The sequence below is a fragment of the Tenrec ecaudatus genome, chromosome 14 (assembly GCF_050624435.1).
Source record: "Tenrec ecaudatus isolate mTenEca1 chromosome 14, mTenEca1.hap1, whole genome shotgun sequence".
In the NCBI taxonomy this organism is placed as follows: Eukaryota; Metazoa; Chordata; class Mammalia; order Afrosoricida; family Tenrecidae; genus Tenrec; species Tenrec ecaudatus.
Window position 1 is genome coordinate 14,960,715 of NC_134543.1, and position 17,663 is coordinate 14,978,377.

Genomic DNA, 17,663 nt, shown 5'->3' on the forward strand with positions numbered 1-17,663 from the left:
CCTGAGTGATGTTTGATCCATTACCCAAGTATAAGGGACCTTCTGAAAGCTTGTGAGAATGTGGAATTTTTCCACAAACTCTTCTGAAGGCCCCTCTTATCTACATAAACAATAGTAATACATAACTTATACACTTTTTATAAGCATTTGTTAATGCAATATAAGCTCTGCGCGATCATCTTTTATCAAGTCCAAATTGTAATTCAGATCATTAAAGGTAAAGAAAGTATTTTATTTCCTTGAGTTCATTGGGTGAACTCTAATATAAAGAAGTTTTAAAGTTATAGTAAGCATATTGCCCAACGCTTCCAACAACCACTGATGCTCACAGACCAGAGAAGAGCCATAATGTGGTCAATCCCTGTACCAAATATTATCAGTTATCCTTTCCTCAACTCACTGCCATCGTGCCCACGCTGACTCATCGCGCCCCCTGTGGGGTTTCGAGATTGTAGCTGTTGACGGGAACAGAAAGCCGTCTTTCTCCCACAGAGCTGCTGGCAGTTTTGAACTGGCAACTATGCTCATCACTGCCCAACTCGTAACCACTACACTAGGCCTCCACAATCCATCTCATATTCCAGGTTAACTTAGGAAGAAGACAGGGGAATGGATCTATGGACATTGGTATCAAATATTGGTAGCCAAAGGTTTATTTTACAAGAAGGATCACAACAGATGAGAGACTGGACAAGCACAGCACTGCGTAAAGTGCATTCATCAGAGACGACCATGTAACGACTGTTTGCAAAGGAGAGAGGGGCCCTTCACAAAGTTCATGGAAAAATTCCATGTTCCCATAAGCTTTCAGAAGATCCCTTATGCATGGTCATCCTCATTTAGTTTCATTTCATAATCGATCTCTGTAAGGTCCGTTTGTAACTGATTTAATCTCCATCTGATATATGCGTAATGCCGTCATCCCCTACTCCATCTCTCTCCCCATTGGGCTCCCTGCTGTGGCGTTTGCCACGAGTACTTCATACATGTGTAGGGTCATCCACGGTGAACAGGTGCTTCCGGAGTGAGAATACTGATGACACGATGGGTTACCAGACGAGGTACAGACAGAATGTGAACTAAAAGCGTAGGTGAGACTTTTGTCTCACATAACTTGGATATACTACCAGGAGGGGCCAGTCCCAGAAAAGGGCATCATGCTTGGTACCCGGCCAGCAGAAAAGAGCAAGACCCTCAATGCTGCGTAGGGACCCAGTGGCTGCAACACTGGGCTCTCACACAGCAAGGACTGTGAGGACGGGGCAGGAGCTGGACCGACGGTGTTACGTCCCTGTGCCCCAGAGGTGACTCAGTGGCACCCGACAACTACTTTTGCCTAAGCCTCAACTTCTTGACATCCGGCAGGAAACGTGACTGACCACAACTCAAGAGAGCAATCACTTTCAGCTCACTCAAACCTGCCGCTGTGCTTTTTGTGTGTGTGTTTTTAACCCACTGTCAACATCATACATGCAAAGTACCTGTAGAATAGTTTGTTGTTTTTGTTACGGATTCTTGGGCCTCAGATATAGCCTTGAGAATCAGATTCTTGTTAGCTTGCTTCGAAGGTGGCAGGGAAGGTCTGTAAGGGAAGCGAAGGCACTGCATCAGCTGTTCTGCTCTCTGCGGTCACCGCCTCCTGTGATCTTCCTACCGATTTCTCTTAGGCTTCCCACAGACAACCTGTCGTTTTTAGGAAATCTAACTAGTCCGGAGCCTTGAAACGTTCTGGTAAGGAGTACGGACATTTCCCCCATATGACAGTTTTCCTAATATTCTCTACCATCATCTCCACTGCTTCTCCCACGACTAAGTGCTTCTGAAATGCCAATGCAGAAGTCTTATACGCTATTCAGTCAAATGCTAGCTTCTCAAGTCTCTTCAAGACCCCCGACAAGTCCCCCAGGCGGCGCAAGCGGACCTGCAGACAGCAGGGCCTAGCGTACGGATGCGTGCAGGTACCTCCTTTCAGGCTTGGCCGGCACCGACACACTACTGGAGACGCCTCCTGAGCGAGAGCCGTACTCGTCGTCTTCCTCCTCCTCCTCCTCTCCGTCCTGATTGAATCTTTTTACTTTAATCACTGAACTTACCACAGGCAATTTTCTCTTCCGAAAATTTTCTTCCTGCAATTGGTTAATATTAGACAAATAAACAAATGTACGTGGGCTCAGAAAGCCACCAAATTTAAACACAAGGCAGTCTTACATTTTAAAAAATGAAAATGTTATTCTTATTAGCTAATCTTTATAACAAAAATTAAAATTAGAGCTGCATCCTCCTTTATGGACAGGTGCATCCACAGCGCTGCCGAGGAAGCAATAAAACAGAGCTGCTTGGTCGCTTCTTAGACTAGAGTCTAAAATTGCCCTGAAGCCTCCCCAAAGGTAGGATGTGAGCCACAGATGATGATGATCATGTACAATCACATTACAGAATATCTGAAGCCATAAAACGTCATTTCCACACAGATCTTGCCTATAGCTTACCTGTAGGATCATCCGAGATTGGCTCTCTCAAGTGCCACCCTATCAGGAAAGCACACAAAATATAGAATCTACAATGGAGAGGAAAATCTGTCCAAGTAATACCAGGCTAAGTCAAAAAGGACGGCGCCCAACCCACACAAAATGTGAAGCTATTCTCTCTCAGCAGAGCCTCCATCTAGGTCTAGACACGTTTGCAGGCAGTGTTTCCATCTCTCCAACCCTGCCCTGAAGAATTCTGTGCTCTTGGACTGACACCACATCAGACTGGAAGTTCCAGCATCCTTGAGAGCCCAAATGTTCCTTCTCAATGTTCTTTGAGGTTTGGAAGAAAAAAAGCAATCTGAAGAGTAAGATTGGGGCCATGGAGTGGATGGGGTAAGGTTTCCCAGCAAATCCTCATACAACAGCCCTTGCTGACCTCAAAGAACAAGCAGGTTGTGGTTTAAAAAAAAAATTCCTCATTGTAATTTTCTTGGCCTTTTTCTCACCAATGCCAAAGTGGAAATGATCCCATGATCATCCTGTGTCCTTCAAGAAAATGTATCAGAACTACCGCTTGAAAATTCCCCACAAAGTTCCAGCGCTTTCTGAGCTGACCTCTCAGCCTGGAACGTAACTGACCCAGCAGATCGCCCTGAGCCTTAGTTTTTGTTTTGCTGTGCTTGAGGGGAGGCACCCTTACAAGACTAAGACAGTGTGCTCCGGAGAGGACTTGTCTATAGCTATCCGCTGATGGCAGAAACACACCTGGACACGTTCTGTCTGGAATAACGTGTGCCTGGATGAACTGAAACACTAGTAGCAACACTTTTTAACTTACCCTTGTGTTCTGAATCACACAGAAACCAGCCTAAAACACACTTGCCATGTATGCTCAGTTACTTCATGCACATTCTACGGCTACCATGGCCAATTTCCAGCCTGACAAGCAAGACTTTCAGAGCAAGCACAAACCTCGACACTCATTTTCTCTGAGCTGTTCCTAAAGAAGGGGCTGTACGTCTTCTCTAAGCTGGTAAGGACTTCTGGCTCACACAGCCGCCCCGAGTCACACACCCGGCTGTTCTGAATGTCGCCTGGTTTCGCAGGGTGAATACTGTTCTGCTGTGGTTGGAACTGCAACCTGTTTAAATGAGCACCACCAACCGCATTGCGACTGGGAGGCGGCCGGTAGATTTCGATAGAAGGGCGAGGAGCCGTGTATGTTAGTGTCACTGTGGGTTTTTTCTGCGATAAGGGATTCTCTGGCACAAAGTTGAGATCTTCATCGATGAGGTCATCTGGTTCCGGCTTAATATCAATCACATCTTCTGAGGGTGCCGGCTCCCGCAGGGGCTTCACTGTTGACATTAGTCGGGTTGCAGCTCCATCATCATACGTCGGTCTGTTCAAACAACAGCGGCATAAACCTTGTCACTACCAGCTTACAGCAATACTGTCCCCTCTTCAAAGAACAGTCCCTTTAAAACTCACGTGAGAGTTGGGGTATACCCTTTAGCGACTCCATTAAAAACTACTCTGAAATCGAATTTTTAAAAACTTTTAATTGACTACACCGAAAATGAAAGACAGTCATTACTGACCCAGGTCTTAATCATTATTTTATTTGGAAACATGACTCATGACCAAGCCCACTGTTTCTGAAGACTGCTGCACAGAGCCGTGTCACGATGGAACAGCTCATGTTCATGATCACAAACACACAGAGCTCTTACCTGGCATTAGTGGTTTTCTGATCCTGTGAGCTGGTGGGCACTCTGGAATCTCTCTTTTCAACTCTGGAGCTGGAAACGGCCAGGGGTGACACTGTGGCCTCGTGTCGCCGCTCCTCCCCTCGGCTGAGGCCGCCCTTGTTCAGAGGCACATTACTATCAAAGATGTTGCTATCGGATGACTTTAGGCTAGAGGGGTCTGGCAAGAAAAGCACATGACTCTTCTCATTTGTTTTTATTGTTTTCAGACTTGCCCTCCCTCAACATCAATCTAGAAGCAATACATGTTTCTTGCAGAAAATCTGGGTACAATAAAGCACAAAGAACTAAAGCCCACCAATTATCCCAATGGTGTGTTTCTGAGAAAAAATTTCCTACATATTTTTTGGGAAAAAAATACATTTATCTTAGGCATGTGTATTCTCATGTTATTCTTCTACCACATGATTCTTAAAGGACTAAATATTCCCTGGTATATAATAATTTATTGAATTATTTTACAACATTAACATTTACATTATTCCAATGATAAGATCCTGAGACATCATCCTTGCGAGAATCTTTGCCCAGCTCTGTAATTATTTCTTCATCACAAATTACTTAATTCCAGCTTAAATCATCTTCTAAGTTTAGTGCCCTTATTCATAACAATACAGGCTTTCTAAAAATGTTAGGATGAACTGTTTTCAATTTTTTTCTCCCACAAAGGAATATAAATATGACTTTAGAAACAGGAAAAACCACATGCTACAAGGGAAAAAAAAGGTATTCTTTATAAATCTTACCAGTAGTAACTGAGCGAAGTTTATCTAACACACCGTGAAGCCTAAAAGAAAAAGCAAACTATTAAAGGCCTCCTTCAGTAAGAAACATTTCAATAGCCACTCCAAATTTGATAGCATCATAAAAAGCAAAACGTGGATAAATATGAATGTTATTAAATGACATTTATTGGGCAGTATTAAAATTAATTTCTAAGTTTTACAGTAAAAAGGTTTTTATTAAAACTTTCCATTATGTTGGTATATTTATTGAAACCTTCCTTTCACTAGGTTGTGTGTCTTGAAATTGCTCTTTTCAGCAGTTTTGGAAAACGGAGTAGACAGGAGAGATTTTTAAAATAAATCTAGTTCTGCAGCTATCAGTGAGCTAAGGGTATCCTCTATCCACACCGTCCTGGCCTACGAGGAATGCAAGGTGGTTCTCTAAGGCCTAAACCCTCCGTGAAGCACGTGGTAAAACATGATAGGGGCTCATGAACATGCTCCATAAACGATCACTTAAGCAGAGTTTAAGCTGATTTTTAACTACTTACTTGGCTTCTTGGACAGCTGAATTGGGAGGTGAAACAAGTTATAAATGGTCTTGAAATATGCTAGACCACTTTGCCTGACTACTGCTTACAAAACAAATGGTGTGAGCATGAATTATAGTGGTTCTGGAGGAAGCTCACTTCCCTTGCACCCTGCCAAGAAGCTGTGTTTCCCGGAAATACAATTTTCATTTTAATACTGTTTCTCCCAGAACCCAGTTACCCGCCACTGTGTAACTGTAATTACTGTAGGGCTTCCCAAGGGAGCGCCCAGACAGCCAGCTGGGGCCTGGGATCATGAACACTTAACTTGGGAAGAGGGGGCCAAATGGGGGCACCATCCCTTCAATCAGCGTATGTCAGCAAATGACATCTGTGGAAAGTGGAAATGATCAGATTTTAAATTCACATTCCATTATGTCCCTGCTCGTGTAAGAAATGTGCCTATAGTATCCCGCCAGGTGATCGGAGACAGGTTCTACCCTACCGGTCAAGTCACACACAAAAAATGTAAGCTGTGAGTCCTGCTGAAGTCAAAAAGGAAACACCTGGGGGCCCTCGGTGACACAGGGATGAGGTCACCCACGCGGAATCGGTGAACGCTACAACACCTTGAGAAGCATGACCTAGCCATGTCCTTTGGGATGTGTGTGTAATAGGAGCCTGGAAGATCCTATGTGGAATTTCTCACAAGAATTCGTGAGAGCTGTGAAGCACATGGTGTGACCTGCTGGGGCAAGAATACCTTGAAGGGAAACTGGTTTTGAGACCAGAAGTTCGAGGTGTTTTTACCCCAGCAATGGACTTTGTTTTGGTATTCTTTCCCGTCTCTCGCAATTCAAAACCGAAGCAGGCCATTTCGATCCCTCAGGTTTGCCTTGGCCATCAACTAGTGCCATCACCTGTTCTAGTCTGAGGAGTGCCCTCTCCCCTTGGGCCACATGGTTCCCCTCCCCCAGCCCTCACTGAGCCTCAGACCAGGGATCAGGACCAGGCCACCTTACACGGAGTCGTCAGTCCAGCTGAACGAAGACCTTTGTGGTCTGAAAGTTAAGATAACACTGGAAAGCATTGTTCACTTTTATTTGAAAACCAAGTTGAATGTTTCAAAATGCCAAATTTGAAAGATGAATTCTGTGTCTGTTTGTCAAATGAAGGCAGGGCTTTAACCACCAAAAAAATAAAAGGTCAAAAAAATTTTTTAAACAAAAAATTGTTTCCCATAAACATTAACTTGTTGGAGAAAGGAACTTAAGAAACCAACCTTGTTCAAAAGATATACGTAACAGGTTTGGGTTGGGGGCAAGGAATCACAAGATGTGACCGTTTACAAAGAAAACAGGAGGAGAGCTAACAGACTAAGGGCTTGCTACGTGACAGGCACTGTGCACACACTTGCATGAGCGTACTGAACCCTCAGCAGGCCTGAGAGTTTCACATTCTCCGTTTCACCGATGGGGAAACTGAAGCAAGCAGCAGAGCCAGTTGTAATCCCGGGCTGTCTGGCACCATCACCGACAGCCTGCCTGTTCATCCTGAGCTTAACTCGCCTGTCGAGGAACTATTTCCAGATAGAATGTCTACTCTGGCTTGTCCCAAATTTTGGTCTGAGGCATAGATAGGCAGAAACATACCATACGGTGAATCGAATTGTGTTGTTCCCTAGAAACAGGGACAGGTCCTCTGTCATTTGGTCCTGACTTTTCTTGTTGGCCACCATCACCATAATGTAATCAGGAAGTTCTTCATCTATTTAAAAGGAAGAGTATACCAAAACATTTTATGTTTTCTTCAGTATTGGCTTCTGCTTAAAGTTGATGTGCATGAAAATAGACACAGGTCTACAAAGATCCACTCTCACTCAGCACTGCTGAAATTGAAATTAGGTCGGACGCAAACACGAAGCCCTGACTCTCCTCTCTCCACTCCGTGTCTTTCAGTGGCTCGAAGGGGAACTGTGAATAACTAAGCAGCACCTCAGAGACAGACCAGCTGAACTACAGAATCAGACTTGAGAGGGCAGTCCCCTCCGTGAAGGGACTGTTTCTTCTAGTTCATCTTGACCTAAAAGACTACCTGAGATTTGCTTAGTTTATCATTTATTTTTAATGTTTCAAAAGGTTGCTCATTTCTCAAGGGAAAATCATGATCCTTTCCTAAGGTCGGTATCCATTACTCAAGGGAGGGAACCAGCAGCAGCAGCAAACAAACAAAAACCACCCCAAAGGCTTACGTCATTTAAAGACTCGAGCCTCATAGTTAATCAGCTCCTCTCAACTGGATTCACTGCTTTCCTGTACGCCAGGGATAAAGAATGAGATCTAGTAGCCAACCGGCAACATGTGCAGCAACAAGCCACTATAGTAAAAAGAGAAGGCAGCTAAAGCCTTGGGTCAGGACTCTGACTCCCACCCCAAATTAAAGTGCTTAGAGCTCTTTAAAACCTCACATACTCTTAATATTTCTATGTGGGCAGAAAGGGTCATATCAGAAGCAAGCACTATCAGTTCTGTGTTTCAAGGATAAGTATCAAAAATCCAGTTCTAGAAGGTAGCACAAATATTTTGAGAAGGCCCAATCCAATCTATGAAAGGCAAGAGCGAAATCAGAATATTGGATGGAAGCAAAGATTTTTACTGAGCTCGTGCAATCATTACTGAGCTCGTGCAGATTATACTAAAGGGTTCCCAAAGCTTTCTGGCGATTTTGATACATGAGCCCGGTAACCGATTTAAGCCATGACCTACGTATCAACCATGTGCTGTGTTAATTCAGGTAAAAACCAATAGGACACTGGGGTATTCTGGCTGCCCTGGCTGTTTTCCTCCCTTATAACAGACAGACTGTATGGTCGCTGTGTATTCATTTGCTACTTCTAAAATGTGAAAATAAAGGGGTACAAAGTCAGTCCTGGGAAGGGAAAAGAAGATGGAAACACAAAGGCCCTCCGGGAAACAAGGAGAAGATGGACACATTCTCTTGACTCTAATGATGGTTTCTCACATATGCACATCCACATCAAAACATACCCAAATTACAACTTCGATGTGTGCTGCCTCTTTCCGAAAGCTGCCAGAAGCTAGCAGGCTGCTTTCTCAGTAGGCGAGTCTTTGGGTGGTGCAGTGTAGCACTCAGCGGTTAACAAAGTCTCTCAGGAGAAAGGCCTGGCCATCTACTCCCAAATGGTCACAGCTGTTGAAATCTCGAGGCGCAAGTCTATCTAAAACACATGCGGCCACCATGCGTCACAATGAAGTTAACAGCAAATGGTTAGGTTGGTTCAGGTTTTTCTCAGCGGAGAGATGAATGTAACAGAATGTTCTAATGAAATCATGAAAGAGTCCTACAGATTTCTCAGGTACACTTGAAATCGGTATACTGAAAAGAAAAAGGCAGTAAAACGTTTGAAAGCTTCTTCTAGGCTCATACTTGTAAACTTCAATGAAAGACTGTTTGGAATTACCAGCCATCTCACCGAAGTGCTCCACTTGTGACTAACTTATCAACAGACCTTACCATCTCTAAAGAGGACTGATCGCCTTTGTAGCCCGTCCACTGTCTTGAAAATAGGTAGTGAAGCACTTACTGAAGGACTGTTTTCAAAACAACCCTAAAATTTGTCAGGGCTCTGTCAGGGCATAAAGGATTAGGTCACTGCCGCACCACCCCCCACCCCAAGGACAACACACACATAGAGAACTTCAGAGTTAGGGGGAACATGAATTTAAAATACAACCAACTTTTCCACGAACACTTTGAAGGCCCTCATACATGTAACAAATAGAGACATAGCTGATTATAAGTGTATATTAATCAACCTTCCTGAAACCAGCCTCTCTCCTGGGCTGCAGGGGCATAAACACGGAGCTTCTGCCCTCAGGAATTATCTGATCCAGGTGCAGAGACGGATCAATGGCACAGCTGTACTAACAACGTACTGCTGAGGGAGCTTCAGTGGATTGCTAGTCACCCAGCAGTGACTTCTATCCCCCTGCTACCTCAGCTCACAAGTTCCTGTGATGATACAGACAGCAAGGACCGAGAGACCTGCTGTCTTTGGTCACACATCTCCCAACCAAGCTGCTTTGCCCTGCGAACTTCCATTTCTTTGTTTGTAAAAGGAGGAGTACTGTCCTCATTCCAGTACTGTGGAAGGAACAAACGAAGCTATGGGAAATGCTTTGAGAACTATGAAGGACAACATTTTACAACAGTGACATTTCCATCTTAGACTATGTTTTTAACAAACTCAAAATTCTTGGTTTGAGACTTTTAATCAAAGCTGCATGTGTTGCTGTTGGTTCGAGTCAATCAATGACCCCATGTGTAGCAAGTAGAAATGTTGTTAGGCTCCAAGTGAGTGTTCTTGTTTCCAGGGGGAGTGTTTTGTTATTGTTGCCGTCTGGGTGAACATTTTATAGAGTAAATTAGTTTTCCATTCAACAATTTAAACACGTTTTGTTTCATCCCGGCAACAGCACTCTTCCCATTTCCTTTCCTGCTCCTTTCTGACCGACCTCTGCACTTTGTTTGGGGGCACATGCTGCCCTTTTGGTCTGAGGAGAAAATCCTTCACGAGTGCTACTGTTCACTCCATAGACGGGTCTGGGGTTTGGCTGGAAGATTGATCCCCAGGGATGGTTCAGGTCCAGCCTAGAAGCATGTCTAAAGGTCATCTTCGCTCTCAGACCAGTCTGGTCTGTTTTCATTCTGGATTTTATTCTACATTTTTCTCCCATTCTATCCAGGACTTTCTGTGGCCCTGACTGGAGTGGTTCCTAGTAGGCAGGCACCGGGTGGTTCCTCCAGCCTCGGTGATATAAAGGCTGATATTGATATTCAAGTGCTCTCCATCAGTCCTCTGGCCACATTGTTTCCTTAAATCTTGAATCAATTCATCTTCACTCTTCAGTCCTCCAGACTGGAGACCAACAGTTGAACCTTAGACGGCTGATGGCTAGCTTTTAAGACCCACACTGTATTTGTGAACTAAGTTACACCAACTGACTTAGGTGTCTCCTAGACTGTGGCCCTAGCCCTCAGAGTCCATTTTCAACTCATTGTGACCCCCAAGTGACCGAGCTGAATTGCCCATAGGGTTTTCTGGGCTATAATTTTTACAGAAACAGCCTGGGAGGAGTTGAGACTGCACACCTCTTCAGTTAGCAGCCAACCACTTAACCCATACAGCTCCCCTGGTATAAATGAGTCAGAATATGCTTTCATATTGGACAAAACGTGTTCGTGTCGGCTTTCTGTGCAATTCCCTTTTTGATCCAAAGCAGGGTGGCACTCATCAAATGTAAACAATTAAAGAACACAAATTCTGGTGTAGCTTTATCTTTAACCTCTTCTATTAAGGCCTTACAGCAATCCTGGTCACGGGTCATTTATGAGGTGTCCAATACGACATAAAGTAATACTGCTTCAATTTCTGGTCCTGCCCCCTTTTACAATCCTAAAAATTATTAAAAGTTCAAAGATATTTGATTTATATCGGTTATAGTTATGAAAACTAACATTAGACACTAAAATGAAAGATTCTAAAAAGTATTTGCTTAAAAATAATATATCTATTACATGTTTACAACATACCCAATCTGTAAACATGAGTTCTATGAAAATCTTATTAAAAAGAGAAACGGTTTAGTGTAAAAAGCTACCTTATTTGGTATTTTACAAATTTAAAATCTGGCTTAAAACAGCCGGATTCTCATTGTTGCTTCTGCACCTTAATCTATTGTGGTATGTTGCTTTAATCCAAGACCATCAAGAAAATCCGGTCTCACATTTTAATGCAGCCTTTTCAGGTAATGTGGATATTCTTCTGTGACATTATACTAAAATTTGACAAGTGATGGTTTCATAAAGGCTAGCTCAAAAGCAATCTAATCCCCCACCACCACCGCCGCCCTTTCTGGATCAAAGATCCCTCGATCCACAGGCACTTTCGTAGGATCTTTTGAACACACAAAATTTTGGAACACTAAGCATGGGTTATTTGGAAAATACTTGTTCACTGAGCTATATAAACTGTGGACATGTTAATAGGTATCACTATACAATCAGAATCACAATCAGCGATAAAATACTGATTTGAACAGAAAGGTCTTTTATTACTGGGAAGCAGTTGAGGTTATGGGAGCAGACACAAGTTTTCCAAAATTCCAAATTTTCATTTGAAAGCTCAACTTGTGTCTACAATACTCGTTCCCTTTGCCCACTTTCAAGAAGTCTGCCAAATGGCACAGCGCACAAAACCGCAGTCTGTCAGTCCTTCTGTAAAGTTAAAAATGAGGTTTCTTTTGTTGTGTACATTTTTGCTACAATTTTAAAAATTACTCAAATAACAATGAGCACAAGAATAAAATGTTCTAAAGTTAACTGTGGCGATGACTGCACAATTCTTTTTGATATGATTAAACTATGAATTGTATATATGATATGTGGATGAAATGCCAATAAAACTGAAAAAAAATGATGCTCCACGTTTTTCATCAAAGATTTTCTAGAAGAATCCTGGTTGAAAGAGATGCAAAACACAATTTCAAAATCTCATGGAACCCAGATCTTCTAGAGGCAGTGAGGCTGAACTCCAAACAATAAGGCCCTGAGATAATCTTTAACCCAAGCAAAAGTTTAGCTTCATTAGTCAAGAACAGCTGCCTTGAACACTGTGTTCTTTTAAGATGTATATGGGTTCAAATCAGGTAAATTAACTCAAGAGGAGAAAAAACTTGGCGAGCAGTGAGTTTATGTTAATGGGGAGGGACAATTCAAAACACGAGAATGAAAATGGTTTGTACAACCTAATGGCTCTACTCAATCTCACTGTAGATATATTGATCCATTGGTATATTTCTGTGTGTATTCTCAATGAATGTTTTTTAAAATAATGTTCCACTCAAAACGTGGCTAGTTCAGTTCTCACCTTAACTCAATCACGCAAGCATTGCTCCCGCATGACAAACTACTTCAGGATACTAAAATGCTTTCTGTGCACAGGGAGAACCAAGTTCTTATTTCTGCCTGCTGAATACTAAAAAGCTGTAGTCAAGGGCTGGGGTTAAAAAAAAAACATTACTGCTTAATCAACCACATTTGTAAGTGAAACTGGCTTTTCTTTTAACTGCGAGTGGGCGTGTGCAGTGAAAAACATGATTTTGAGTATGAGTCTGATGTGATCTTGACTCAGGTTAAGGTGCCAAGTTTACCCACTGTTGCCTGCGAACCATCCAAGCGCCAGGCCTATGAAAAATGGCTGGGACCATCCTGGTATCACAGGAAAGCTTGGCCTTCAGAGACCCAGGTGGGGCGGGAAGAAGGCTCTTCCTCACTTTAAGAATCCATCGCTCTCCTTTAAGTCGCAGTTCTTTTTCTTGAACGCATTGCATTGGCTTTGGTGCTAAACAGGCCCAGGTCTTGAGCATCAAACCTTACTCAAGTAGGGCGTGAAGGCCTCCATTTCTTCGCTGTGTTCCAGCGGGGCGATTACCTGGTACCTTGCTGTTCTCCTGGGGATTACCATACATGAATGAATCCTACCACCGTTCAGCACAGTAACTGGCCCTGAGCAAACCCTCAAATGCTAAACCACAGGGAGAGCGGGGCCGTTCCTGTTACAAGGTAAACGAGAAAGGGGTAGGGAGAAAATAACACCCGATCCGCAAAGTCAAACTCACTGAACCGGTAGGGTACGTGCCAGGAAGCTTCCCCAGTCACCCCCCCCCCCCCAAACAATAGCTCTGAAGGGAAGTGTCACAGAGCAAAGGCAAGGGACTGGAGGAAAATAAAAACGGACCAACATTAAGAAAAATAATGATCGAACCTTCACCGAGGCGGTCAATTTCCACGCAACGTATTAGAAGCGGGCAGAGGGAACTGGGGCGAGGGGGGTAAAACACGATTGGGGAGTGCGGGTGGGGAGGTGGTATGCAGAAGGGCTCTCTCTCCAAAATTACGACCACGAGAATTCAATTCGCTGCAAACTCTACGCGTTATGAGGCTAACAACAAAAACACTTACCAACGTAAGCTCCTAATTCTTGCAATTTCCCCTTAATGGCACTCTACGGGAAGGGGGGAGAAAAACGTGCAATGAGAAAGGCGGCTGAGAGAAAACGAGAAGATCCAGACGCAGCGCGGGGGCCACTGGGGTGGGGGGTGCGCACCGTCCTCTGGCCCCAGGGAGGGAGGGGGAGGGGATGGGGGAGGGGAAGAAGGGAGGGGGAGGGGGCGCCTCGGCCCCGCCGTCCACCTCCAGCCGCAGCGCAGAGCGGCTCCCCGCGGCCTTCCACCTCCCGGGGAGAGTCCATCGCCAGCGGCGGTCGCAGGCCGCGTCGGCGCGCAGGCCCGGGGCCGACCTGGGCCAGGAGGCCGCTCGCCGACGGCGGTCCGCCTCAAGCGCCTGCCAGGCCGCAGCGGCCGGCCCGGGCCCACCACCGTCCCCGTTACTCCTGACAACCGCCCGCCGCGGCCCGGCCCCGCCCCGCCCCCGCCGGGCGCCCGCCGACCCGGGCCTCACCCGGATCTTGCGGCTGATCTCGGTGCCGATCTCCATGGCTCCGCGTCGGGCGGCGGGCTCCGCACTGGCGCTTCTCCGCTTAGCCCGAGCCCGGCGCCGGATCCACTCGGCAGACCCGCCACCGCCGCTGCTCCGCCCCCGGCCGCGCGCACTGCGTGCCCCGCCCCCGCCGGCCGGCGCACCGGAGCGAGGGGGCGGGGCGGCGCATGCGCGCTCCCGGCCAGGGAGCCCGAGCTCCGGCGCCCTCTCGTGGACGGGAGGAGAAGTCAGGGACACTCTGGGAGCCCCAGTCTGTCCTCCAGTGGATTCCTTCTCTCAGTGACCCTGTAGAGCAGGATAGAAGGACCCCTGTGAATTTATGAGACTCTAACTTGAGAGAGCAGAAAGCCCCATCTTTCTCCCGCGGAGCGGCTGGGGATTTCGAAATGCTGACTTTGCAGTTAGCAGCCCAACGTGTAACCACCACGCCACCAGAAACCCATCATTGTTCCCCTTTTCCAGCCTCCGCCTGCTCATCTTATTCTCCGTTGGAAAATTAGGATGAGCAAAACGTGCAAGGGAAAGATTATGAGTTTTGATGTGAGATCCCAGTTTGAATTCCATCCTCCAATTCCTGGGTTGATCCAGTTACTGACATTCTTGAGGCCTCAGATAAAATAGAGCCTCTTAAAGGCATTATAAAAAACTCTCTGCCAGGGGGGAGGAAAAAATGAGCTGATACCAAGGGCTCAAGTGGAAAGAAAGTGTTTTGAGAATGATGATGGCAACAAATGTGCTTGATACAGTGGATGGATGGATGGATTGCAATAAGAGTTGTATGAGCCCCTAATAAAATGATTAAAAACAACTCTCTGCCATCTAGTCAATGCCAACTCAAAGCCACCCCATAGGGCAAGGTAGAACTGGCCCCTGTGAGTTTCTGAAACTAATAAAGAAGTAGGAACCCTACTGGTGTAGTGGTTATTCATTGGACTGCCCATTCCATTGTCAGCAGTTTGAAACCACCAGCCGCTCCACGGAAGAAAGATGAGGCTTTCTACTCCTGCAGAGAGTGACAGTCTCTGAAATTCACAGGGGCAGTTCTACCCAGCACTGTAGGGTCGCCATCTGGCATTGAATTCGGTTTTGATTTTTTTGGGTATTCAAGCCTAGCTCTGGCCTTCCCCAAGATTTGGCCTTCATTTTCCTCACCCTGTTTCTCTGAGCCTCTTTTGGAAGACTCTAGTCTCAGGATTTCGACTGTCACTGCCAAACTGATAAATGTATGTTTCATCAAACCGAACTTCCCATTTCAATTGTACTCCAAAACTCCAGGCATTGGCTGGTATTTTCTTCAACATCAACCATCTTCCCTTTCCTCACTTGGATTGACTGCTTTTCCTGACCTTCTTATTTCTGTCAGTGGCCACTTAATTCGCTCCATATTCATAAAACCTGGGGACCAGAGGAGACGTAGACAGCTCCCTCTCCCAAAGATCTGCCCATTCCAGAAGATGATTGTACTAGTTATCCACTGCAGTACAACAGATTGGTGCTCGTTGTCCACTGCTCACGAAACGAACAGCTTAAAACAACATCCGGTTTATTTCAGGAGCAGGAGTCCAGGCACAGCTGCGCTGGGTCTTCTAGTCAAGGGCCAACGAGACTGCAATCAAGGTGACTGATGGCCAGGCCCCATTTCCATCTGGCAGTCAACCAGAAGAAGAATCTTCTCCCAAGCTCATGCAGGCTACTGGAAGAACGTTCCGTCCTGTGGCTTTTGAAGAAAGGGCTTGTATTTTCTCAGCCTCAGTCCTAAAGTATCTTGCCAGGTGCACTTCTGCAAGCTGGTTGTACCATTCATCAAGCTGGCAAAGAGTGTCTTTCGCTCCAGGGAAGGCCCGGTCCTTCTCTTTAAGGGCTTTCGGCTGATTAATTCAACCCCACCAAGACCTGACTCAAAAACTTATCCAACTGACTTAAGACAATCCAGTCTGGAAAGCCTGCCCACCTTGGCCATAACCATTCACTCAAAGGCACAGGACCCAGTTACACTCAAGGAAAGAGGACTATACAGTATGTGGATGATAGACTCATGGCGGTCACCTACAGTCAGCATGACATATGGGCCCTTCGTACGCCACATCATCCTTTTCTCCTCTGAATTCTTATAGCATCTACGAGGTACCTACTAGTATGGCACTAATATACAAGGAGCCTTCAAAACATTCATGGAAAATGGGATGCATGTGTGTGTGTCTGTGTGTGTGTCTATGTGTTTCTTACCTAACAAAACCATATACTTCTTAAGGGTCTTCGGGTTTCTCTAACATTCCTTTCTGGATACTGGGCACATAGTAAACAGTCATTAAAGATTTGCAAAATAAATGGAGCACAGACTTCAATGAAAACAAACAAACCCCACTTGTCCTGAGTAAATCCAATGCTCACACTCTCAGCATTGAGGAGAGGCAGTCAAGCAGGGTGCCTGAGAACCAGGACCATGACCAGGACCAGGACGGACATGGGAGTGGGATCATCTGCATCTGAGGCCCAGCTCAGCTGCTCCCTCTGAGTTTGCAGGCAAGTGGCTTAACTCTGATGCCTCAGTTTCCACCTGTGACGTGGATCTAGCTCTAGTTTCTTCTTCATAGGCCAGCTGATGAGGATTAAATACTCAGATACGTGCAAAGCACTTCAAAGTACACCTGTTGGGAAGTAGGTTTGCTCATGAAAAATTAAATGCCTACACAGAGCCAGGAGCTTTGAGGGCGCCAGCAGCACATGGTTAAACAAGAACCCGTCTCTAATTGTAAGATCCTCACAACCCGGTGGCTGAAACAGGTCCATTATTTCTTTCCTCGCCATTTCAGAAATGAAAACAATTCACCTGTCTTACTGCAACTGGACACAGAATTCTCAATCTTCAGAGACCACCGAGAGAATATTTTGGAAAGAATACAGAGTGGGCTTATTGAAATGTCTTCGGGATCGAGGATATTTGAAGAAAGTACTCCAGGTGGGAGTGAGCTGGTAGGACAACCTCTTAGCGCTAATTGCATCCCCCGGGAAGATGGCGAGGATCTAAGCCTTCCTGTGACTGCGACACTGTTCCAGAGTCAGGTTTCTCTTTTGTTCGGTTAGTGACGTCATCAGGAGTGGGATGACTTCTCAACCCCAGGAGTGCTTTCTGAGAAGGCAGAAACAGAGAGGAGGCAAGACAGATGTCACCTGAGTCAAGGAAGTCGCTAGGACAGACACACGGGCAACAACGAAGGTTCCTTCCCTAGAGCCCATGCTCCCGTTTGGACATGGAGCCTCTCAAATGGTGAGACGGTAAATATTTGTTCTTTCTAAACCACTCCCTTGTGCATTGTACCTTGGTTACGGCATCACTAGTTAACTAAGAGAACCAGTTTAAAACGATGAAAGAGACTTGGAGTCTGCTTAGGAAACGCCATATTTAGATTCCCTCAAGGACAGTGTCTGGAGCAGAGAGGGAAAACCTGAGCTGAGTTGGATTTGAGATGGCTCCCCAATCCTGGTGGCCCAGGGACAACAGAAGGATTGGATTAGTTGTGAGCGAAACTGTTGTAATCCTACAGGATTCGTTGACTGTTTTTTTCAAAAGTAGATCACCTGGTCTTT

At 45.4% G+C, this 17,663-nt stretch overlaps 1 protein-coding gene across 4 annotated transcripts in view; it reads right to left on the reverse strand.

Moving 5' to 3' along the window:
* Positions 1-14,194, reverse strand: part of ZC3H14 (zinc finger CCCH-type containing 14) — a 38,471-nt gene extending 24,277 nt beyond the window's left edge. For 2 of the 4 annotated variants that reach the window (XM_075532356.1, XM_075532355.1), the window contains exons 1-8: positions 14,037-14,194; positions 13,539-13,581; positions 7,148-7,262; positions 4,987-5,027; positions 4,205-4,400; positions 3,444-3,873; positions 1,963-2,126; positions 1,482-1,582 (exon numbers count right to left, since the gene is read on the reverse strand). In XM_075532356.1, coding sequence (XP_075388471.1) covers positions 1,482-1,582; positions 1,963-2,126; positions 3,444-3,873; positions 4,205-4,400; positions 4,987-5,027; positions 7,148-7,262; positions 13,539-13,581; positions 14,037-14,072 — 1,126 coding nt within the window. In that variant the 5' untranslated portion in view covers positions 14,073-14,194. The remainder of the gene's footprint in view (positions 1-1,481; positions 1,583-1,962; positions 2,127-3,443; positions 3,874-4,204; positions 4,401-4,986; positions 5,028-7,147; positions 7,263-13,538; positions 13,582-14,036) is intronic. The other 2 variants (XM_075532357.1, XM_075532358.1) reach the window with 2 other exon arrangements.
* Positions 14,195-17,663: the final 3,469 nt, after the last annotated feature.